General features: G+C 37.9%; 1 protein-coding gene across 1 annotated transcript in view; it reads left to right on the forward strand.

The window, feature by feature from the left end:
• The window catches only part of NCAM2 (neural cell adhesion molecule 2), a 182,988-nt gene that overhangs the window by 130,370 nt on the left and 28,003 nt on the right, over positions 1 to 24,615 (forward strand). Inside the window, exons 13-15 of the mRNA XM_058186494.1 lie at positions 3,070 to 3,189; positions 5,043 to 5,164; positions 18,251 to 18,431. Coding sequence (XP_058042477.1) covers positions 3,070 to 3,189; positions 5,043 to 5,164; positions 18,251 to 18,431 — 423 coding nt within the window. The remainder of the gene's footprint in view (positions 1 to 3,069; positions 3,190 to 5,042; positions 5,165 to 18,250; positions 18,432 to 24,615) is intronic.

A 24,615-nucleotide genomic window follows, 5' to 3' on the forward strand; every position in this document is an offset into this window, starting at 1 on the left:
AAAAATAAACATGGTCTTTGTTTAGAAACCATTTTTTGGTAATCAATTAAATACACATTTGAATATCTTCTATTCAGTAATAAGTAATAGCATTTTTACTGACTAATATTGTAAATGAATAATTTTTGTTTGCTTGTTGAAATTCAGCAGTAGTTTTGGAAGTTGTTATTACTGTATATTTTAATCTTTGGAAGAATATTGATAACTTTTTGACCACTAGGTAAAAATTGTGAACAGTTATCCCCCTTCTCATTTAATACGATATTTCCAGAAAAATAGCTCTTACACATAGAAAATTTTTGTGAGTAATATCTGTAAAAATGGCATATCTTTTGAGTCATTCCTGTTTACAAATCTGCATTTTTATTTTTATAAATATCTGCTTTTGTAATCTCACTACCAGAGGAGTTGTTTCTTCCTTTTTCCCTTAGTGGTTATTTGTTGTTATTTTGACAGAAATAGAATATACATTATACATGACTTTACTTAAGACACATGAAATATTTTAGTAGAATATGTGCAGCTGCAAGCACATTATAAAACATAAATATCAGTTGTTCTTATTCCAGTCAGGTGCCAATAGAATCATAGAAAAATATGAATTGATGGTAGATGTAAACAGTGGTAGAGGTAAATTTTGTTGTGGTCTGCCAGCAGCCTGTGGAGCTAATAGCCGAGTCAGACAGTAAGGAGGCTGGGGAGGACAATGGGCCAGTCCTGGAGTCAGGGGAAGGCCTGGGTGCATCGGAGGCAGAGATGGGGCCAAGGCCATCTGGGAGCAATGCATGGACTCCGGAGCCTCCAGAGGAGGAAATCAGAGAGGCAGAGGAACAGGAGGAGCCTGTTCCTAGTGCATGCATGTGAAGAGCTGCCAGAAGGCAAGATCAGCTAAAGCAAAAAGGACGACTCGGGAGTAAGGCCAGAGATGATTGGCTCCTCCCATAAGGCTTAAAAAAGCATCAACGGCTCTTGGGCTTTTTGTAGGAAATCAGCGTTGCTACATCTATTTGAGTCTGTGTCTCTTGTTTCTGAACTTTGTGGGGCTTTGCCAAGGAAAGCCTTTGGCAGGGTGGCAAAGCAGATAAAGGTTTGTGATAAGGCCGAAGGACTTTTTTCTGAAGGACTTGTTTTGGAATCAATTTGGATTAAGATGGGAATTAAGTAATTCCCAACTGTTATAATAAAATTTTCCAATGCTATGTTCTCCCAGGTCCCAGAATTTTTACTTAAAAAAAAAAAAGATTTTCTTGGACAGAGAAATGGAAAGAAAGATTGATCTAAATTTAGAACAATACTGTGATACTTTTTTCAGCATCTCTTTCTCAAAGTATTTTTGTTGGTAGTTGCAAAATTGTGTCCAACCCATTGCAACCCAATGGACAATGTTCTTCCAGGCCTTCCTGTCCTCTACCATCCTCTGGAGTCCATTTAAGGTCACACCTACTGCTTCAGTGACTCCCTCCAGCCACCTCATTCTCTGTCATCCGATTCTTGTTTTGCCCTCAAACTTTCCCAGCATTAGGTTCTTCTCCAGGGAGTCCTTTCTTCTCATTAGGTGGCCAAAGTATTTGAGATCTCAAAGTATAGTGATTAGATATACCTAATGAATCTTTAGTATGATAAGCAGATTGTTATACAAGCTTAACTACTTTCTATCTTTCTTTTCTTTTACCACCTAGTTGTACTCTCATGGGGGCAAACCAGTGGTGGGTTGCTACTGGTTCTCCCCAGTTCGGGAGAGTTGTAGTGGAGATATTGAAGTGACAGTGAACCGGTTTGCTCCAACGGTCATCTGGGACCTCTCGCTCACCTGTGCGATATACCTACCTTTAGTCCTCCATTTTTAGCCCAGCTGAAAGGCACAGCAGAGTGGATTGCAGTGCCTTAGCTTTTCAGCCAGTAAATGTGTTTGGCGCGTGTGCTAGCAAAGCAAGCATGCATGTGCCAGTCACGCACAAAGTGCATGCATGAAGCAAACTGCTGATAACACTGGTTAGAACCCACCACTGGGGCAAATCCCATGAATACCTGAGAGTGGGAACTGAACCTTAGCAAAAGCAGTGAAGAAATAAATTATTGAATGAAATGCATGTTAGGGATAAGGGAAGCCTAGCATCTAATGAACTGCATCCTATGCAACATCTCAGATTCTGTTCTACATCTATCCTAGTAGCATGAGAGTCAGAGAGCAGGAGCTCCATGCATATGTATCTGCAGACAAATACAGAATGAAGATCCCAAATTTATCCATCTCATAGACAAATATAGGCAGAGTAAACAGGGAGCAGGGTAAATTGCTATCTACTGTATACCTCTCTGTCCCTTCTCAAGATTTGAACACCCATGAAATAGTCACTCATTTCAAACCAAGCATGGTTTGGTTTTTTTTGAATTTATATCCCGCCCTTCTCCGAAGACTCAGGATGGCTTACACTGTGTTAAGCAATATTCTCATCCATTTGTATATTAATATACAAAGTCAACTTTTATTGCCCCCAACAATCTGGGTCCTCATTTTACCTACCTTATAAAGGATGGAAGGCTGAGTCAACCTTGGGCCTGGTGGGACTTGAACTTGCAGTAATTGCAAGCAGCTGTGTTAATAACAGACTGCATTAGTCTTTTGAGCCACCAGAGGCCCTGGTTAATTCTATGGGTGAATGTTAATTCAACTATGGGTGAATGTTAATTCACCCATAGTTTCTTCTTAATGTAGTTAGAAACAGCACAGACATATTTACTTATGTATTGAATATTTATGGAGTAATATCAAGGTATTATGTGTTTCCTGTCAGTTATATGTGCATTAACTAAGGAACTGGGTAACAGTATGTTTGTATTTTATATTTGTTAAATAGCTTGTAGTTACAACGATGCATTATTTACACCTTCTTGCGCACACAATGCACCTTATGAATGACTATTTTTTTCTTTCACATAAAAATTAGTGTATCTAGTCTTGATAGTAACCTTGTGAAATAAATGAAGCAGAACCGTTACAACCGAATGTCTCCCTTTTCACATAAAATATTCTTTTTTTAAATAAAGCTTTTCTTCATTTTCTCTTAGCTATGGTTATTCTCAGCAATCTGGAACCAAATACAACATATGAAATAAAGGTTGCTGCTGTAAATGGAAAAGGGCAAGGAGAATATAGTAAAATTGAGATATTTCAGACTTTACCAGTTCGTAAGTAATTTATTGTTTTGCTCTGTGGGTAAAATAAGGTACTTTAAATCACATTGATTAAAATAAAGTTATTGGTGTTCATTTTTAGATTTCATATGGCATGTGCCTTTATGCATCACAAGTAAAATTTGACACAACTTAATGATACTCCTAAATTTGTTTATAATTTGTTTATAATAAGTCTGATAATTCTGCATAAATAGGATACATGAAATAACTGAATTGTCACTGTTCTGAAAGTAAGTCTGGATTTTACAATTCAGTTCGAAATATTGATGTTCTTTTTTAAAAAAATTGACTGTAAAAATTACAAGATTGAATAGACTACTGCTTTAATTATATAGGAATCAACTGAATCTGAGCAATGAATTTATTTAAATTATATGGCTATATGGTAGCTTTTCAAATCATTTTATATGTACTTCAATTATTAATATACTGTATATGTGCATGCATACAAACAGAGACACAGACACACCCACACATGCAGAGTAAAGTTTCTGGACAATACATTTTATTTAAAAGAAATAGATTCTTTGCCAAAACAAGGGTTCAATCCTTTCCCCCATATTAAATAGAATATATGGAGAAGTCATAACTTACAATATTTACAGCTACAATATTGGTAACCACATTATTTAGATCAGTTCCATTTTCAGCTCCTGGGACATTCAAGATACTGGATTAACATGTTAAACTTTTAAAACAAACAAACAAAAAAAACTATTAGATTTTGCTATCAATACATTTGATAAGCAAATGTTAAGAGTTAAGAGTTTCTTAAATGAATAGAATGTAATTGTATTAGTATTAATATTTTCCTTTTTCTTCTTTTTTATGGAAAAGGGGATTTGTGGTTCAAGAAGATAGATGGGATTTTAGCATATTTTAGTTTATGATTGTTAGATACGATACCCTGTATTTGCTCTGGGAAGTCGGGGGGGGAGGGGATGGGGGAAGGAGGGAGGAGGGAGGGAAAGGGTTAGGGTTGGGGGCAGGGGGGATATATGGGGAAAAAAATTTGTAAAACTTTTTCAATAAAAAAAAAGTTAAGAGTTTCTATCTTTTATTATAGTAATTGTGAAATATTGATACAAAATATAAGTTCCAGTTTTTAAGGGAGCAGTAAATTGATCAAATTTTCAAAATTATATTAAAAATATAATTTCAAAATTATATTAAAGAAAGCATGGACAATTTAGTAGACTGTTGTATTCTTTTCTTATTGCAGGATTATGACACAATAGAAATTACGTTTTTCATAAAGAAATTCTTGGGCATGATTTATTCAATCCTTTCCTCTGTTCCCTCATAGATAATATCGCTAAGTAATAACATCAGCAATAACATCTACAATTAAATATGAAATTTGATATCATTAGTGCATTGATCTACAGTGAATGTTTGTCCCCCACATAAATCAATAGACACTCATTCCATGTAGGAGCATGCAATTCTATTAATGGTTTTGTTCTTTTATTTTTTCTATTTTTTTCCAATTTTCCTTCTATTTCTGTCACTTTCAAAGTACAGAGTTCATATTTTCTATACTACTGTTACTTTCCTCCTCCAATATGTACTATCTGCTGTGAAGAAAATTATTTATCTTTCTGTCTATCAATCTATCAATTGATCGATCAGATGATTGACCATTTTTACCATGTTTATGAAATGGATTGTGGCTAAGAAGCTATATTTTTAATATGGTGTGTTCTGAATATATTTATTAGGAAATTATTTCAATATTACCAAATAAATATTATTTAAGGCCAGCCCTAAAGGAAACTGACTGTGAACAATTCCATTCTCTAATTAATGTCTATAAATGCATATCTTATTTTTATTTCTTTTAGGTGAACCAAGTCCTCCCTCAATTCATGGACAACCAGGTAGTGGGAAAAGCTTTAAACTTAGCATAACAAAACAAGATGATGGAGGAGCACCTATTTTAGAATATATTGTAAGATATAGAAGCGTAAGTATTATATTAATAATAATAAATAAATAACATGTCTTGATGCTCTCTAGTTATGTTTGTAGTACTAAGCTAATAGAATGAAAGACTTTTAGGGAGTATTATTAAATACAATTATCTAAACCAGAGATGGCACTTTAGTTAAAAAAATGATTAATAAAGATATGGGTGAATGGGAGTGGAACTGGGGAGAGAGCCAACAAACCTTAACTTTTGTGGACCTTTTGCATTTTTCTGACAAGGAAATACAGTACAATGAAATCTAAATATCTACAAATTTATCTTAATGAAGAGATCTGGACACATATCTCCCAGAAGTGAGGCATATGAGGCCTTTCATTAGGTAGAATTTCATTTTTGCTTATAAAAAACTGGCATGAGCTTTCAATTTGACTAGTGATCAGCTTAGCAGAACATTCGTTAGAAAGTTATAACAATTCTAAAATTTGAAAAAGTTGTAGCTTTGTTTGTAACCAAAAGCAATAATCAGATTCAGTTCTTCTGTGGTTTTCACATCCAGAATTGATAAGTGCCTACTACCCAATTGATTTCTCCATGTCTTCCAATTCTATTCATTTTAATTCATGACTCATGAACAAAGATGAAGGAATTTTAGAGTACTGGCAATATCACATTCATTTTCTGCTCTGTTAACACTATACTGCTGGGAGATTCCATTCAGGAAGGAATTATTTTTCTTTAGGAACCCAGTGCCTTCCTATTAATAATTTAGTTATTGAACTATAATAGTTAAGTGATTTGTATTACTTAGATAAGGATCTTAGGCAGGAGTGAAAATTTGTTACTACCGGTTCTGTGGGCATGGCTTGGGGAGGTAACGTAACTGGGTGGGTGTGGCCAACTTTTTTTTTACTTTTAAAAGCATTTTTCTACAACCTCTTTGGCCGAAGAGCTTGTAGAAAAAATGTTTTGAAAGGGTTCTGACAGGTGAGTTTCCTGATCGCCAGAATCCTTTAAAAGATTTTTTTTACAGCCTCTTAAGCTGAAGAGCTTGCAGAAAAAATGCTTTGAAAGGGTTCTGACAATCCCAGCTCAGCCGCACGATCATCAGAGGCTTTTTAAATTTATTTTTAAAAGCATTTTTTTGGCCAAAGAAAAAATGCTTTTAAAAGTTTTTTTTAAAAAAAAACACCTCTGATGATCATGTGGCTCAGCTGGGCATGCAAGAGGGGGTTTGAAGGGAAGCAGGGATTTTTGCTACCAATTCTCCAAACCACTTGCCACCATCGCTACCGGATCAAGTGATCCGGTTCGAACCAGCAGCATTTCACCCATGATTTTAGGTCTTTGTTTTCCTCTAAAAACATAGTCTAGTTAAATCTGGTGAATCTTCCTCAGACTTCCTCATCTGATCATAGATATTGCCCAAATATTATGGAGCCTAGTGTTTTCAATTTTTTCTATGAAAATTTGAACAGCAAATAGCAAATTCTAGAGAATTTGAATTAAATGTTAGCTGCTGTTTTTAATCTTAATAGTAATAATATTTAATAAATAAGAAGGAATTGCCTGACAGTGAAAACTATTAATCAGTGGAACAACTTGCCTCTGAGAATAGAAGATGCTCCATTTTAGAGGTTTATAAGAAAAGTTTGGACAACTATTTGTCAGGTTGATATAGAGACGCCTAACTTGCGCAGGGATTGGATTAGAAGGCCTCCAAGATTTCCTCCAGCCCTATGCTTCTATATCGTTTGAAGTTACCTGAAAAAAAATCTTTTACATTCATTCCCACTTCAAAGTGTAGAATGGTATGGCCTTAATTAGTTTTGTAGTCCATAATATCATTACTTGCAATATAAGTTGATCACATTTATGTTGCCAACGTATTGATCAGGTTACTTATATTTACAGCTATTTTCTTAGTGGACATAACTTTGGTCAAGAGTATTAAAGACTAAGAATCCTTTTCCAAAATCCTAATAATATATAGGGTGGGACTCAGTCCTACTAATATCAGCATCAATTGAGAGACAATCTGAAACAGTCAACTTTAGCAAGATCAGAACTGCTGATGTTCTACTCAGCTGAATTCACTCTTTACTGAGTCCTTTGTGCTGCAATGGTTTTTGAAGAGGTGACATAAAGAATATTTTAACCTTTTTCTAGGGCAGAATAGCCCCCATTAGGTGGTCCAAACCAAGAAATCAACTCCACAGGAAAGCTAAAGTTATTTTTATCGAGATTAGCCATAGTAATATTTTATCTTGCAAGTCTTGATTTCTGTATCTCTTCCCCCTTTTTATAGCTTAATTTCAGAAGTGTGTCTCTGAGATGCTTCTTAATATTATGTCACACTTAATTTATTTATTTTTTTCAGATCCTTCTGTCTGGACAATGGTTCCTACATATCTCCATAAAAAATCATTTTCCTCATTCTGTATAGGCCACCAGAATTGGATTGTAAAAATCCAAACATCCATTAGATGGCAATACATTTTATGTATCTCTTTGATGCCAACTAGTGGCATTCATGATTGAAGTTGTGTCAAAAAGATGGGGAAGGTGGGAATGGAGCATGATCATGCAAAAATATTGATCTAGTGACTGGTAGGAAAAAGACTATGGGGATTTGTTCAATCCAGAATTTATAGAAAAAGGGTCCTAATTTGTAGAAATTCCAGCTCAGAAGCTGCCTCTGGCAATCAACCAATTTTTAGTGTTTTCTCCTGAGTTTGGCTGATCATGATAGGGTATGACAGCATGATTAGGGCAAAAAAGCTGAAAAAAAAAAGACCAAAACATACCTAATCAAGAAATATAACCTAGAGATAAGGAAGATGAAGAAAGCACTGGAAATTATAAAGAAGTAAAATCAGCAGACATGAAGCTTGAATTGCACACTAAAGGCAGATTCTCCAATTTCAGTGAAATCAAAAACATATCATTCCATCAGCAGAAACTTCAGTGAACCAGCCAACATCTGACAAAGAAGAAACTGGGCAGCTGTTTCTGGGTACAGCTATGAGACAATTCAAAGAAATAAGAAAGAATGCAACTTGGATAATGGATATGGAGAAGGAATAAAAAACTGAAATGAAAGAACTTGCAACAACAGCAGAAATGATGGAGAAAAGGGCAAGAATATCTGAGAGACAGGAAGAAGATACACTGAAGCTAGTCAACCATGAAAGCTTACTGAATTCCAAAGAGACCAAACTGACCTAAAAAGGAATACCAAGTTTAGCATGGAAAAGAGACCTGGCAAAGCAAAGTACTACGTGGCCAGTAGACAAAAAAGCTAGTGAGCAAAGCCTATAACTGCAAGGCCTAGAAATGAATAAGAGTAGGAAAGTTGAAGAAAGAGATCAAGGGGCTGCACAAGACCAAGTTTTCAGAACAAATGCATACTAAACAAGAAATGAGAAGACGGCAATTAACAGCAAATACTATTTCTGCAAAAAGCTGATTAAACAATGGGCCATCTAGTTACCTGCTGAAAAAAGATTGTACAGCAACAGTATGACAAATTAGGAAGAATGGTACTTTGGAATATCAGCGAGAAATACCACTTGCCTGCAAGCAAAAGCTGGTAAGCCCACAAAATAAACAAAGAAATAGAAAATGAAGAAGCTAAAGTGCTCTAGGACTTTAGAATTCAAGCAGACAATAATCTGCCACAGATACAGTATCTCTAATTTAACAACTGTTAATATGAAGACAAAAAAAAAGTCTAGATGGTTGACACTGGAATATCTGGGCACAGTAGATTAGAAGAGAAAGAACTGGAGAAAATCACAAAATACAAAAACCTGATATGAATAACTGCTATAAAATTATTCAGTCCCACTTGATCCATTTAAATAGTGACTAATTTAATCTTAAATTATAATATAATGTCCAAATGTATAAAACTTCAATGAAAATCCATATTGCCTGTGTAATGTATTTGAATTTCAGGAGGGAAATTTGGGCGGGAAATTGCACGTTGCTGATTGGCTGAGGCCTCAGCCAAAATACTATTTAAAGAGGGGTTTTGCCTGTTGCTTTTTGCTGGGATCACAATAAACCAAAGAGCTGTTGTCACTTGTATCGTCTCCTGCCTCTTCATTGCCCGAATTTAACATTGGCGATGAAGGTGGGATTTTGAAGGCAGTGAGACTAGGAAAAGAGCTGAAGGAGCAACGTAACTTCAAACCCAGCCAGTATCAAGGGCGGATACATAGCGATGTCTAGCTATACGCCGCTAGCGCCATTCGACCCAGCCAAGGAGAAATGGGGGTCGTACATGGCTCGTTTCGAGTGTTTCCTTGAAGCTAACAAACTGCAAGGAGTGTCGGATAATCGGAAGCGAGCCTACTTCCTGAGCCACTATGGGCCAGAAGTCTTCGATACTGCTGAATTGCTGTCGGAACCAACGCCAGTACAGTCGGTGCCATGGCAAACGCTACAGACGACACTACATGCACACTACACGCCGGTGCCATTGAAATTTGTACAACGGTTCAAGTTGAGGCAAAGAGTTCAGCGAGAGGGCGAATTGATAAGCGTGTACATGGCCGCATTAAGGAAAGCCACAAACCACTGTGAGTATAGAGACTTGGAGGACTCTTTATTAGAACAACTCATTTGTGGGGTCAGGGACATCCGACTACAGAGGCGGCTGCTGTCGAAAAGCAACCTAACCCTGGCTATAGCCCTGGATGAGGCCAGGGCACACGAGATGTCCACCAAAGTGGCGGAAACCTTACAAAAGCTGAACACGTCAAATGCCGCGGCAAAAGCAATGCCAGTCCACAGTGAAGAAATCCACGGTGAAGAAGAGGAAGAGGTCTTCCACACTGGGAGGCCAGAGAGAGGTGACCGGAATGAGTGCGTGAGTTGCGGAAGCCAACATCAATGGCAGAATTGCAGGTTCAAAGACGCAATTTGTCGGCGGTGTGAAAAGAAAGGACACATAGCTCAGGCCTGCCGAGCCCCTCAACCTTCCCGCCCAAAATTCAAACCGGCCAATCAACAGGGCGCTGGATCCGCGAAGCAGCCAGGGATTGGTCAGTTCAAAAAGGGCGCGAAGTTGAATCAGACCACTGTGAGAGTGGGCCACGCATCGACATGGCTGGAGAAGAAAATATTCACCAAGACACACATCGAAGGAGTGCAGTGTAAAATGGAGGTGGATACTGGCTCATCAATCACGATTATGTCTTGGGACACAATCGCAAAGGACCTGCCACATGTCGCGAAACGCCAGCTACAACCCCAAAAGCTGTAGGGGTTGCAAGACTACCAGGGGAACCGAATCCCTGTTCGAGGAGTCACGTCCGTCAGAGTGAAATATGGACAATTCAAGAAAACCCTGCCAATCACCATCGTAGATGGAAACCTGCCCAGTTTGCTAGGTCTGGACTGGTTCAGAGCCTTGGGCATGGAATTAACCGGGGTTCACAGAAGCGTAGTCAACCTGAAGGACGAATTGTTGAGAGAATTCGAGGACATTTTCCAAGACTGCCTGGGCAAGTACGTGGGGACCCCCATTTCATTCAATTGGACCCCCAGGTGGCTCCCATTAGATTAAAAGCTAGGAGGGTCCCATTCGCCCTAAAACCCAAGATTGACAGGGAACTAGACAAATTAGTAAGCCAGGGAATACTAGTCCCCGTTGACCATGCAAAATGGGAGACACCAATAGTGACCCCAGTCAAACCGGACAGATCAGTCCGGATTTGCGCTGACTATAAGGCAACGCTTAACAAAGCATTGCAAAAGAGTGCTTACCCCATTCCCGTAGTGCAACATTTGTTGCACTCGTTAGGACAAGGACAGATTTTTGCCAAACTCAATCTGGACCAAGCCTACCAACAATTACCAGTTGACGGCAAAACGGCCGAAGCGCAGACGATTGTCACACATCGGGGCACTTTTAAATGCACTCGACTTCAATTCGGAGTTACTGTAGCCCCCGGGTTATTCCAAAACCTAATGGAATGACTCCTACAAGGTCTACCGGGAGTAGTTCCATATTTCGACGATGTATTGGTATCAGCAGAAAACTTGGAAGAATTAGGGGTCAAATTGCAGAAGGTTTTGGGCATTTTCAGGTCTGCAGGGCTTAAGGTTAAACTCAACAAATGCCAGATAGGAGTTGAATCTGTAGAATTCTTGGGTTACCAGATAGATAAGGAAGGTATCCACCCAACTGAGAGCAAAGTGTGAGCCATTAGAAAGGCCCCAACCCCAAAAAACAAAACGGAATTACAAGCATTTTTGGGGCTTGTAAACTTCTATGTGGTATTTTTAAAAAATAAGGCAACGGTAGCCGAACCGCTACATAAACTGCTAGCGAAAAAAGCTGTTTGGACTTGGGGCAGGGTTGAGGCTAAGGCATTTGAAGGCGTTAAGAATCTCTTATCTAGCGATAGCCTTCTAATACAGTACATTGGGACGTTGCCATTAGTACTAGTTTGTGATGCATCACCCTACGGGGTAGGGGCTGTCCTCAGCCACAGGTTACCGAACAGTTCAGAAGCCCCTATCGCATATTTTTCCCGCACGATGTCCGCAGCGGAAAGGAACTATAGCCAACTAGACCGGGAAGCCCTGGCTATAGTTTCTGGGGTTAAAAAATTCCACAAGTACCTGTTTGGGTGGCAATTTGAAATAGTCACAGACCACAGACCTTTATTGGGACTCTTGGCGGGGGACCGTCCAACACCGTTTGCATTATCACCCAGGCTGACCCGTTGGACTATTTTCCTGGCAGCATATTCATACAAACTGTCTCACCGACCGGGCAAAGATTTGGGACATGTGGACGCTTTAAGTAGATGCCCGTTGCCAGAGACTATCGAAGACCCGACCCCAGGGACGCCCGTCTTGTTAATTGACTCTTTGGACTCTGGCCCAGTCACATCTACAGAAGTGACTAGGGCATCTTACAAAGACATTGTCATAAGAACTGTGATCGGTTGGGTGCAGAGGGGATGGCCCACTGCACCGGGGGATCATTTCAAAGAATTTACAAAAAAGCGTTCGGAACTGTCGGTACATGGGGGTTGTCTGTTATGGGGGGATAGGGTGGTTATTCTGGAGAAATTATGAGGACATGTGTTGGAATTACTGCATGTGGGCCACCCGGGGATTGTGAGGATGAAGAGCCTAGCAAGAAGTTACGTGTGGTGGCCACAAATGGATAAAGACATTAGCGACCGGGTAGGGAAATGCCAAACATGTCAAGAATCAAGGTCACTACCCCCAACAGCCCCCATAAGGGATTGGGAGAAACCCCAGGGTCCTTGGTCCAGGATCCATATAGATTTTGTCAGGCCGTTCCATGGGCAGACCTTCTTAATTGTGGTAGATGCCTACTCGAAGTGGTTAGAAATTTTACTCATGAAAACCACAACAGCGGAAGCTGTAATCACAGTATTGAGGCATCTATTTGTGACACACGGGTTGCCCGACACTCTAGTGTCCGATAATGGCCCACAATTCACGGCCACCCAGTTTGAGGGGTACTTGGCAGAAGAGGGCATCCAACATGTCCTCTCGGCGCCTTTCCACCCGGCGACGAACGGACTTGCAGAACGTTTCATACGCAGTGTCAAGGAAGCGCTATCTAGAATTAGCCCAGGAGATTGGCAATCCAAAATTGATACCTTCCTGGCAGTCCAACATAGAACTCCCTGTGTGACCACCGGCCGCAGCCCATCGGAGTTACTAATGGGAAGAAGACTCCAGTGCCCCCTAGATCGGTTAAACCCAACATACTCCCCTGATGGGTACCAAAACACAAAGGGAAGAACCAGAACAATGATAACAGGTGACCTGGTATGAGCACATAACTATAGTGAGGGCCCAGCATGGCTAAAGGGAACAATTGTAGGAGTGACGGGCCCAAAGTCATACATAGTGGACATGGGGGATGGCCGAGTATGGAGACGCCACATAGATCAATTATGAAAAAGAATACAAAACAATCCAGAAACCAAACAGCCAGACCCTGACTACCCAATATTTGAACCAACAGCTAACTCAACCCCGAGGCGATCGGAGGACTTAGCTGAGTCTGAAGAAGTCCAGCGATGCCAACCGGCTCCTCCAGAGGGCAGCAGGGACGACTCTGCCAATAATCCAGGGCCGGATGGCCCAGAGGAGGAGCTGGGAGGAACAAACAGTCCCTCCGACCAGCTCGACTCACTCCCAGGGAATGAATTGTGCAGGTCAGAAAGAGTTAGGAGATGCCCTGTCTACCTGCGTGACTACATGGAAAAATAACATGCAAATGTTATGCAAAAAAACTATGTAAATATGGTACAATGTGTTCTGGGAGGGGAAGAGTGTAATGTATTTGAATTTCAGGAGGGAAATTTGGGCGGGAAATTGCACGTTGCTGATTGGCTGATGCCTCAGCCAAAATACTATTTAAAGAGGGGTTTTGCCTGTTGCTTTTTGCTGGGATCACAATAAACCAAAGAGCTGTTGTCACTTGTATCATCTCCTGCCTCTTCATTGCCCGAACTTAACAGCCTGGATTCAATGTTACCTAATCCACATGATCATTGCCTCTGAACTTCATCTCTGGATTTTCGACAATTTTGCCCTTCAGTATGGCTGACATGAGAGTGTTAAAGCAAGATTAGGAAAGGACCCATAGTCACATGAAGTAAATAAGAAAGTAAAAAAATAATAATTTATAATGTAAGCCTGCAGTCATTTAGTCATGTGATTTCCAAATTATGACCAAATTGTGATCTAAATTATCTATAGGGTAGCCCTACCTACAATCTTAATTCTGCACTGGCTCCCTGAGGGCCATAAACAGAAATTGCGGTGACTCAGGTGAGACGCTCAAGGGTGGTCTTGGTGACATTGTTTGGGATGAGTTTGACCCTGTGGCTCCCAAGGACATGGACAGGTTGTTGGGTAGGTTGAATGCCACCACGTGTTTACTGGACCCGTGCCCCTCCTGGCTGGTGCTGGCCACTCAGGAGGTGACACGAGGCTGGCTCCAGGCGATTACGACCGCTTCTTTGGTGGAGGGTGTCTTTCCGGCCGCCTTGAAAGAGGCGGTGGTGAGGCCCCTCCTTAAGAAGCCTTCCCTGGACCCGGCTGTTTTAGGTAATTATCATCCGGTCTCCAACCTTCGCTTCGCGGCGAAGGTTGTAGAGAGTATGGTGGTATATCAGTTTCCCTTACACCTGGATGAAACTGTCTATCTAGACCCGTTCCAGTCTGGTTTCCGGCCCGGTTACAGCACGGAGACGGCTTTGGTCGCGTTGGTGGATGATCTCTGGAGGGCCAGGGATAGGGGTTGTTCCTCTGCCCTGGTCCTATTAGACCTCTCAGCGGCTTTTGATACCATCGACCATGGTATCCTGCTGTGCCGGTTGGAGGGATTGGGAGTGGGAGGCACCGTTTATTGGTGGTTCTCCTCCTATCTCTCCGACCGGTCGCAGTCGGTGTTGACAGGGGGGCAGAGGTCGGCCCTGAGGCGCCTCACTTGTGGGGTGCCACAGGGGTCGATCCTCTCACCCCTTCTGTTTAACATCTACATGAAGCCGCTGGGTGAGATCATCAGTGGTTTCGGTGTGAGGTACCAGCTGTATGCGGATGACACCCAGCTGTACTTTTCCACACCGGACCACCCCAATGAAGCTATCGAAGTGCTGTCCCGGTGTCTGGAGGCCGTACGGGTCTGGATGGGGAGAAACAGGCTCAAGCTCAATCCCTCCAAGACAGAGTGGCTGTGGATGCCGGCATCCCAGTACAGTCAGCTAAATCCGCGGCTGACCATCGGTGGCGAGTCATTGGCCCCGATGGAGAGGGTGCGCAACTTAGGCGTCCTCCTAGATGAACGGCTGTCTCTAGAAGATCATTTGACGGCCGTCTCCAGGAGAGCGTTCTACCAGGTTCGCCTGGTGCGCCAGTTGCGCCCCTTTCTGGACCGGGATGCCCTATGCACGGTCACTCACGCACTCATGACGTCTCGCCTGGATTACTTCAATGCTCTCTACATGGGGCTCCCCTTGAAGGGCATCCAGAGGCTACAGTTAGTCCAGAATGCGGCTGCGCGGGTGATAGATGGAGCCCCCCGTGGCTCCCGCATAACACCCATCCTGCACAGACTGCACTGGCTACCTGTGGCCTTCCGGGTGCGCTTCAAGGTTTTGGTGACCACCTTTAAAGCGCTCCATGGCATAGGGCCGGGTTATTTACGGGACCGCCTACTGCTACCGAATACCTCTCACCGACGCCCAGGGGAAGGGCCTTCTCTGTGGGGGCTCCCACCCTCTGGAACGAACTACCCCCCGGACTTCGTCAGCTTCCGGACCTTCGGACCTTCCGCCGCGAGCTTAAAACATACTTATTTAATTGTGCAGGACTGAGTTAGATTTTAAATTTATGGGTTTTAAATTGGGTTTTATTTCTATATTTTTAATTATTGGGCTTTTAGAATAAGTTTTTTAATTGTCTTTATATTGTATTTATGTGTTTTTTAAGTGCCTGTAAACCGCCCTGAGTCCTTCGGGAGATAGGGCGGTATATAAATATGATCAAATAAATAAATAAATAAATAAATATAACAGAAAGCCAGATTGCACTTTTTCTTTCATTGGAAATTACACTGGAATCATATCCCACCTGCATAATAGTTACGCAGCATCTGAAATAAAATATCCTCCCTTGTTTCAGTGAAATTTTAAAATGGTGACTACACTGTCATGGGCCATATTGGATGCATAAGTTGCATTACCATTTTTGGTTCTAGATACTGGAAACATCTAAATATTTAAAATGCTTAGCTTGTTCATTTTATGATTATCTGTCCCCTAATGATAGGTTGTATTGCTATTTTAGGATAACTGCCTTTTGCCTTCTCATGATTTATAATCAACTTCTCCTCCTTCCCCTTCCTAAAATGAGCCAGAGGCCCTAGGGCAGTTTTACTGCCAACTGTGTCAAGCAATTGGCACTGAAGACTTTAGACTTTCCAAAAGATCAGGATCCCAGATCAGAAGTGCTCCTTGTTATCTAAATTTACTTTCAGGAATTAGCCCTGGTAAGGAATGGCTTCTATAACTAACACAGTCAGCTTTGAATGCAAAAATTTGCTTGGCTTTTGTTTCATTTATGCCCAGCTAAATTATTATATCCATGTGATGAGGGTCTGCTCTTCAATCTTAAAATTTCAACTGAAGGAAAATGTTGTGATTTTGGGTTTGTGATTGGGACAAGATTCAGGGATTACTATACCTGAACTAAAAGATCTAGTTACCAATTACACAATTTAAGGTACAAATGGGTCAGGTTGGATTTTTAAATATCACCAACTTCCAACCAGTCTAAGGATGGATGTAAATTGGATGATATTCCATGTCTTTCCTTTTCATTAGTTAGAAAATACATTTTTGTACTTTCTGTATTTGAAGGTGATGGTAATGACAATGGCAGTTCTACATCGATGTTGGAAGTTTCAGACATAGAAATAGGATTCACAAATATAGCCTTACAGTGGTAACACATGGGCATCATAGCTTCACAATGTTTAGTAATTATTACCAGAAGATATGAGACTTCAAAGCAACAGGATTTATAATTGAGCATTGTAAATATTTTGCAACCTCTGAAATAGTGACTGAGAGTTTATCCTCTTGTATATGTGCCATATATATTTCTCACTTTTTATTGTAGCATATGAGTAATTATAAACCATGTTTGTGCAATCAAAGATCAAGTAATACTCAAGGACTAAGAAGGTGAATTAAGAATATGAAATAAAGTGTTTTCAATTAATGCACATGATAATAAACAGATAGTACAATTGCTTACTGGAAATTGTTGAGTGATTTTTGCTACCCATGCTTTTTGACATCTATGCATCATATTTTTGCCACTATCTAGATCCGACCTTTCATATGAATTAATTTCTTCCTTTCCATAGATACTATTTTCATATAGTGAAAAAAATCAAATATCTTCATTCTATAAATCTAGACAGTATCATAATGCTGACTTTCTACTGATTGATAAAAATATTTCTCTCTGTATGTGTACTTATGTTTATATATATTTTTTGCTTGAAATACATGTTTGTATATTTGTTTGCATGATCAGGTATATCTTATTTTTTACTGAAACTAGTTTCTTATTAATAAAATAAGTTATAGATCAATATTTGCAGATTATTGTTTACTATTACCACTTGCTTAACAGTTGAATAATATTGTTTTATGTAACTATTTTAATTCATGCACAGATGATTATTGATTGGTTTATTGATTCTGGAGGGGCATGAGAGAAAGCAACTATAATATAATGTAGCATAAAATCATACCATATCAGCCTTTGGAATATTAAAACAGCAGGATAGTGGAATGGACATAAATAATTATTAATGAAGTAACTAAGGCCAACCAACATGTATCTCATTCAATATTTTGGATCCTTTAAGGGCTCTTCCCATGACTGATAAGGCAGGATTCTTTTTAAAAATTGGGGGATAAAGTACTACTTTCTAATCCTACTTAACTGAGATATAAGCAATATCTATTTTAGTTAGTTTATTAGCATTTTCACATTTTAGACCTATTGGATATAGGCTATCAAACCTAAAAATTTGTTAACTGTCAAGGTGTCCTAGTAGTATGATCTGATATATATTTAATATAAAGTCCAAAAATTGAGATTTGCATTATATTAAATACTTCACATTGTTTATCTCTGTAATCCTTACATGCGTTCATTATAATGTGTAATATAATATAAACCAGTGGCTCACACACCTTGTAATAAATTAAAGATGAGACCTACAAAGTTGTTTGGCTGTGTATATAAATAAGTTAATATTTGAAACAGGAGTATTGTCATTTCAGTGTACATACACAACCACTTTGTTGCCAGAGAATATACATTTTGTTCCAATATTAAATGTTTAAGTGAAAAGAAACTGGGTTTTTATAACCTAGTTCTAAATACAGTTGATAAAGCTTTAAGATTAGATGATTCTCTGTGCACAAGAGGAAAATAATCATAATGCCTGATTTGAAATAATTGCAAATCAATATTAAAAATATTCATTATACATATTAGTTCACTATAATTTCAACTACTATTCAAACTTTACAGAAAGATAAGGAAGAACAATGGGAAGAAAAAAAGGTTCACGGTAATAAAGACTTCATTATTCTTGAGCATTTGCAGTGGACAATGGGCTACGAAGTGCAAATTACTGCTATAAACAGGCTGGGATATTCAGAGCCAACTTTATATGAGTTCATCATGCCACCAAAGCCCAATATTATTACAGGTAAGTTAATTTTAATATGTTATCTAGCAGTTAATGTCTACTTTTAGTTTTAACAGAGGTTAATATGCTTTTTAAATTCCTTTATAAATTATTAAGGCTTTCCGTAAACTTTGTTTCTGACTGCTGGTAGACTAAACAGATAACTTTATTGTGTTTTACATGCTAATCAATATATATCACAAAAGGCTAAATCATCAGTATACAATTTACTTATTATAGCCTTTTTTAAACATCAGAATTTTAGAACAATTTTTGTGGCATTCGGATATAAATGGATTCTATAAAGAGATTTTCCAGAGTTGGAGAGAACAATATGCAACTACTAATAGTTTTTGCAAAAAACAACAACCCCAAAACCTTGTGTAAGTGTCCTCCTTCTACATGAAGCAATATTAATGCACAAAGCAGTGTGTAAAATATTTTCAGTTGGATGTGTTTTGTTTAAAATAGCTGCCTGGTATTAAGCATGATATTGGAAAGCTGCCAGCTAGGCTGAAAGGAGGGGGTCAAGCGATGACCTAGCTTGGAGTTGTTGCACAGTCTCTAGTGACATAAATTTGACCTTCTCCAAGAGCCATGAAGTTATTTTGTTGTTTCCAGGGGAAGAGAAGTAGTTTGGTGAGATTCTTGTAACATTAGGTGGTAGAATATAAAATTACTAATTTCAGCTATTCACGTGTGGCTCTGGTTGTTCGTGCTTAACACATAATGACATTTAATGAAATTTGATTATACAGTATTAACATCTTTGCCTGTAAATTAATTATGCTACTTAGAAATTTTAAACTAGGTCTTTGAAATGAAAAAAAGACACATTTTCATGAATGAATTTTCATGAACAACAAAAATAAAATCCTAGACATGAAGTGTAAATTAAAGTTCAATAGCATTCAGTAGCTATAGGGAGGACAAGATAACTTTGTTTATCTTGCAATAGACAAACATTTTTGGTGTGATAATTTTAATTGCAAGATGTATTGTGACATTTAAAATACCCCATCTGAATTTGAGACAGATTTGAAAAGAAGTTGTGAAAAAGTGAATTGTGGCTAATACAACTTTATTTTTTGAAGTGCTAAAAGATTATATTCTTACAAAAGTAGTCAAAGTAGAAAATACTACACCAAACTGACATTAAGATGCCTAAATCTGCACAAATCTCAAAACTTCAGAAAGCAGAGGTTGAGTGATGGATTTATTTGCTTAGTCATTCATTCATTTTGAGCTGTCATTAGTTTCCTTAGAATTTACTTGTGACTGCCCTCAGTCTGGACAACTTTTAGTTAGCACTCTGGACCATTTCCAGTCCAGATTCAATTTGGATATAGTCTAATCCTACTCGTCCTCATCTTCTTTTGACTTTTTGCTGATATATTGTGAGGTTAACCAGAAATTACCAGCTTAATTTTTTCTAGACAACAAAATTTAGTATTTTGCACTATAGCTTTGCTTGCCTGCCTGCTTTCATTTGTTGTGCAGAAGACTTGTGGAAAATTTCTGAAGTAATACTTAATAATTAACCAGGATTATGTGGCTACTTCAGGGGCTATTTCTGGCTGTCTCTGTATGTGTTGGCATGCAGAATTATTTTACATTGTTTTTATTTCAGCAAAGCAAAGTAATTATTCACACAGACACTTATGGAAAGAACTAGATACTGCTACTATTGTAAATTTAAAAAAAAACACACAAAAAAACCCTATAAAGAGTTGCTTAGCTTATTCCCTGTTCACTTCCTTTAAATATATCGCCAGCAGAGCTTTTTACAATATTATAATATAAATTTGAGATCCCATATATTTCTACTCTTACATCAATTAGGGATTCTTTGCAGGACAGATGTAGGCTTCAGTGCTACTGGCTTCAGTTTTAATAGGCATAACGATTCATATCAGGGGTGAAATGTAAAATTGTTACTACCGCTTCTGTAGGCGTGGCTTGGTGGGGGGGGGAATGAGACTGGGTGGCCATTCCCAACATATATTTTTTTTACTTTAAAAAAGATTTTTTTTCTACAACCTCTTCAGTTGAAGAGGCTGTAAAAAAAAGCTTTTAAAAGGTTCTGGCAACTCAGCTGGGATCATCAGAACCCTTTAAAAGCTTTTTTTAACAGCCTCTTAGGCTGAAGAGCTTGTAGAAAAAATGCTTTGAAAGGATTCTGATGATCCCAGCTGAGTTGCCTAATTGCCAGAACCCTTTCAGAGCATTTTTTTACAGCCTCTTTGGTCGAAGAGCTTGTGGAAAAAATGCATTGAAAGGGTTCTGACAATCCTAGCTGAGCCGTGCGATTATCAGAGGCTTTTTTTTAAAAAAAAAAAGCATTTTTTTCAGCCGAATTAAAAATGCTTTTAAAAGTTAAAAAAAACCTCTGATGATCATGTGGCTCAGCTGGGCATGCTGGGGGGAGGCAGTAATACTGGTTCTCCGAACCATCCGCCGCCATAGCTACCAGATCAGGCGATCCGGTCTGAACCGGGAGCATTTCACCCCGATTCATATTCTTTTATATTTCTTTGCTTTTTTGCTCACTTGCAATAATATCTGCACTAGATAGAATCTCAACTACTTTTGCTATCTATTGGCAGACATACTGCCAAACAAAAATCAAGGGTGGTGATGTCTATTAATGTACATAATTGATATTTATATACCAAATAATTAAATCAAAATTTGAAAAATGTTAACCATATAGATTTAAAATTTAAGTCACAGAAAATTTATGTAAGATCAAAAACAATTTTCCATACTATATAATAGCAATAGGATTAGTAGTATTAACTGTTAACTAATATTAACTATGGATGAGAGTCGGTTTCTCATAATTATTTTTTTTTTAAAACCATGCAAGAGTTGAAGGGCAGAAAAATAAAATATAATTAAAAAAAAGATAATGCCTGAGATGCCTAGAAATCGGTTTTGCTCAGTCAATCCTCAGCCAAAATTTGTATTGATTGGAATGGCCTGATATGAAGAAAAATATTTAATTCTATATTCTTCAAAATAATCTATATTCTATACATGACAGATGGTTTTCTTTTCCTTTGGAAGAGTTGGGATGGCCGATGGTGAAGAAAATCACTCCACTCACATTATAGAAGTCATGCTGGCTTCTCTTTCTCTACAGCTTTTTTGTGACCTTGTCAGAGAAAAAGCTTGATTGTCCTGCCAAATGTTACTATTGACTGCAGGTTCCTTGCAGCAGATGACCCAGGATTCTATTAACACAGACCACCTGTAGATAGATGATATTAAAGAATTCAAGGGACGCTCATTTCTTCTATGAATTAATGAAACTTGTTTCATTTTTTCTGTTTCTTTAAAATGTTTTAAAAATAAGTATTCATACGCACAACTGAATACATTTGCCAATATTAGATGTATATAAATTTAATAAAGTTTTTCTAAGATTCTTCCAAAGTTGCTTTTTCAAAAGGCAACTGGACTTTGTTTTGCTTGAAGACATTTCCCTTCTCATCCAAGAAGCTTCTTCTGTTCAGACTTGAAAAAGCTTCTTGGATGAGAAGAGAAACATCTTCAAGCAAAACAAAGACAGTCCAGTTGCCTTTTAAAAAAGCACCTTTGGGACAATCATGACCTGGATGATTCTCCATAGATTTTTTTTTTTTTTGGTTCTAAGTGCTTGAAACATCTAAATATTTAAAATGGTTAGCTTGTTCATTTTAATTATTTAATGATTATTGATTATGATTATTGAATAATTATGATTATTTTCTAAGATTATTTCCTAAATGACCTCTTGAAAAGTTATCAACTGTACCATTTAGCATGGCTTTTGGATTAGTGTTGTCTTCCTCTATGGTATACTTCCTCCACCATGCTCGGATTCCTTTTCTAGCCCAACTTTCTTTCCTCCTCTTTCTGGGAATGTTTACATCCATCACACATTCTTTTGGTGTTGGTTGATCCTTTTCCCCATTTTTGCCATTAATCTTCAACTTCTTCAGCAGCCCTGTGAATCTAGGGTGGGGGTAGGGGAGGACATTCTACCTGCCTCACATGTCCCTTTGAAACTTTGCCATAAATAGTGAACATACAAGTCTGCAGTAATTGTGTGACTTAAGCTGCAAACCAGGCTCATTACCAATAAAATAAAAGCAAACATACAGAAAATATCTTACTTTAATTCTTTAAGTCTGCAGATGGGTGGGTTAAAAAAAACATCTGTCGGTACCATTTTGAGATATTTGAAAAGAGCTATCATATTTCCTATCAGTGATCTTCTCAAAGATGCAGAGATTTCCCTCATCATTTTTATTGCTCTTTTTCTGAATATGTTCCAGCTTTTCAGAAAATTCAATGATTGGACTTCCCACAGCTGAGCATAATAGCTAAGATGGGCTTTGACCAAAACAGAATAGAGTGAAATGATAGCTTTTCTTGATTTAGAAATTATACTGTTGTTGCAGATTCAAATTGCATTTCTGTTCTTTGAAGGCATTCTGTTCTGCTTGCTCATCAACTACTATTTCAAAATCTTTTTTACAAATACCATGCCATTACCAAATTTAGTATTCCCCACTCTGGGCCATCTGATTTTTCTTCTCTCAGTGAAAAAAATTCACTCGATTCTTTTAAAATTCATTTTATTACTTTCAACCCATTCTTCCATCTTTCTCAAAATATTGTTTTTTCTATATTCTAGTAGTTTAATTATTTTAACAAATTTATTAGCATCTGCAAATTTGATAATACACCTTCCATCTGTTCATTAAAATAATTAATGACAGTTACATTTTAAAAAAGACTGAACTTTGATTCACTAGTAACTACACCACAAGTTCTAGGCTACCTGGCTGTTTTGCTCTCTATTTGGCTAGTTGATTCATTATGCTATCCCATTATGCTATGTATTAGTTTATTGTCATAAGCACATGAAAGTGTTTCAATAAAATAGTTGTTGTTTCTAAATCTTTCATTTATTATACTGATCTGTTGAATGTTTTTTTCTGGCTATATATATACATGTTTATTTGTTTTTTCTGTTCATTGTCCTGAACAAATTACATTTCCTTGTTTAATATTTTTTTTAAAATGTCATATATGGGAATGTATGACAGGGTTAAAACCACATATTGCAGTGATCTGAAACAGTGATCTCAGCAATGACCAATTCTATAGTAAAATCAGGGATTTCAAATCCTAATTTTAACATTGAGTGTTAGACTATGATTTTCCTGAGCGATTTAATATGCAAATGTAATATTTCATTGCCAGGGTTAATATGTGCAGTTCTGTAATTTTTCTACTTGCAGGTAAATCATTTTATAGAAGTATTATACTGTATTAACTCCATGTAACTGAACGTAAATCATTGAGACTAAGTAATTTGTAGAGTGAGTTTAGTGAAATATTGTCACTTTTAGTTGTCACTTCTAGTTATGTGGATACTCAGTACAGGTGAGTTGAAAAGAATTCTATTACATTTTCATTGTCCTTGCTGAACATATCACATGATGAACTAGCTTAAGATGTAAGTAAACTGTGATGATTAAATGACAGCAACTGCAGCAGTGTGATAATATGATATTCCTGTTCATGTGCAAGATAGCAGCTTAATGAACTTGATCTCTACATATATTGTTATGACAAAATAAATAAATAAATAAATAAATAAATAAATAAATAAATAAATAAATAAAATTATAGTTGACAGAGGAAATTATGCCGGAAATTATCACAATTTTTAATCACTGTTTATCTGAAATTCATCTTACTTTTTAAAAGCCTTTCATTTATCTATAGTTTCAGCATTTTATATTAAAATGATTGCTTTAAGTAACTGACTGGCATTATGTACAGTAAATATTGCATTAATTATTTTTCTCTTTTTTTCTTTCTCACTCTCACTGTTCGTTTTTCTTTTTACACATATTTTTTTCTCATTTTTTTTCAACTTTTCAATCCAATTTTATATCGATTTTCATCAAAGCAGATACTTGCTGTGAAGCCCATAAAGGTGGAATTGGAAGTCAATCACTGCAGCTGAATGCTGCTGGTTTTGTTTTCTTGATAGTTATAAGTATACTGTGTATTTTTTAATACTGTTGGTGAACCAAGCCTATGGCAGTGCATTTGTTCTGTGAATTTTTTTAAATCTAAAATAGTTTGCATCAAATTAGATTTTTGGCACTCTTTTAAAATATTTGTTATGTTATACTAGCAC

Source organism: Ahaetulla prasina, chromosome 5, assembly GCF_028640845.1.
Source record: "Ahaetulla prasina isolate Xishuangbanna chromosome 5, ASM2864084v1, whole genome shotgun sequence".
Taxonomy (NCBI): Eukaryota; Metazoa; Chordata; class Lepidosauria; order Squamata; family Colubridae; genus Ahaetulla; species Ahaetulla prasina.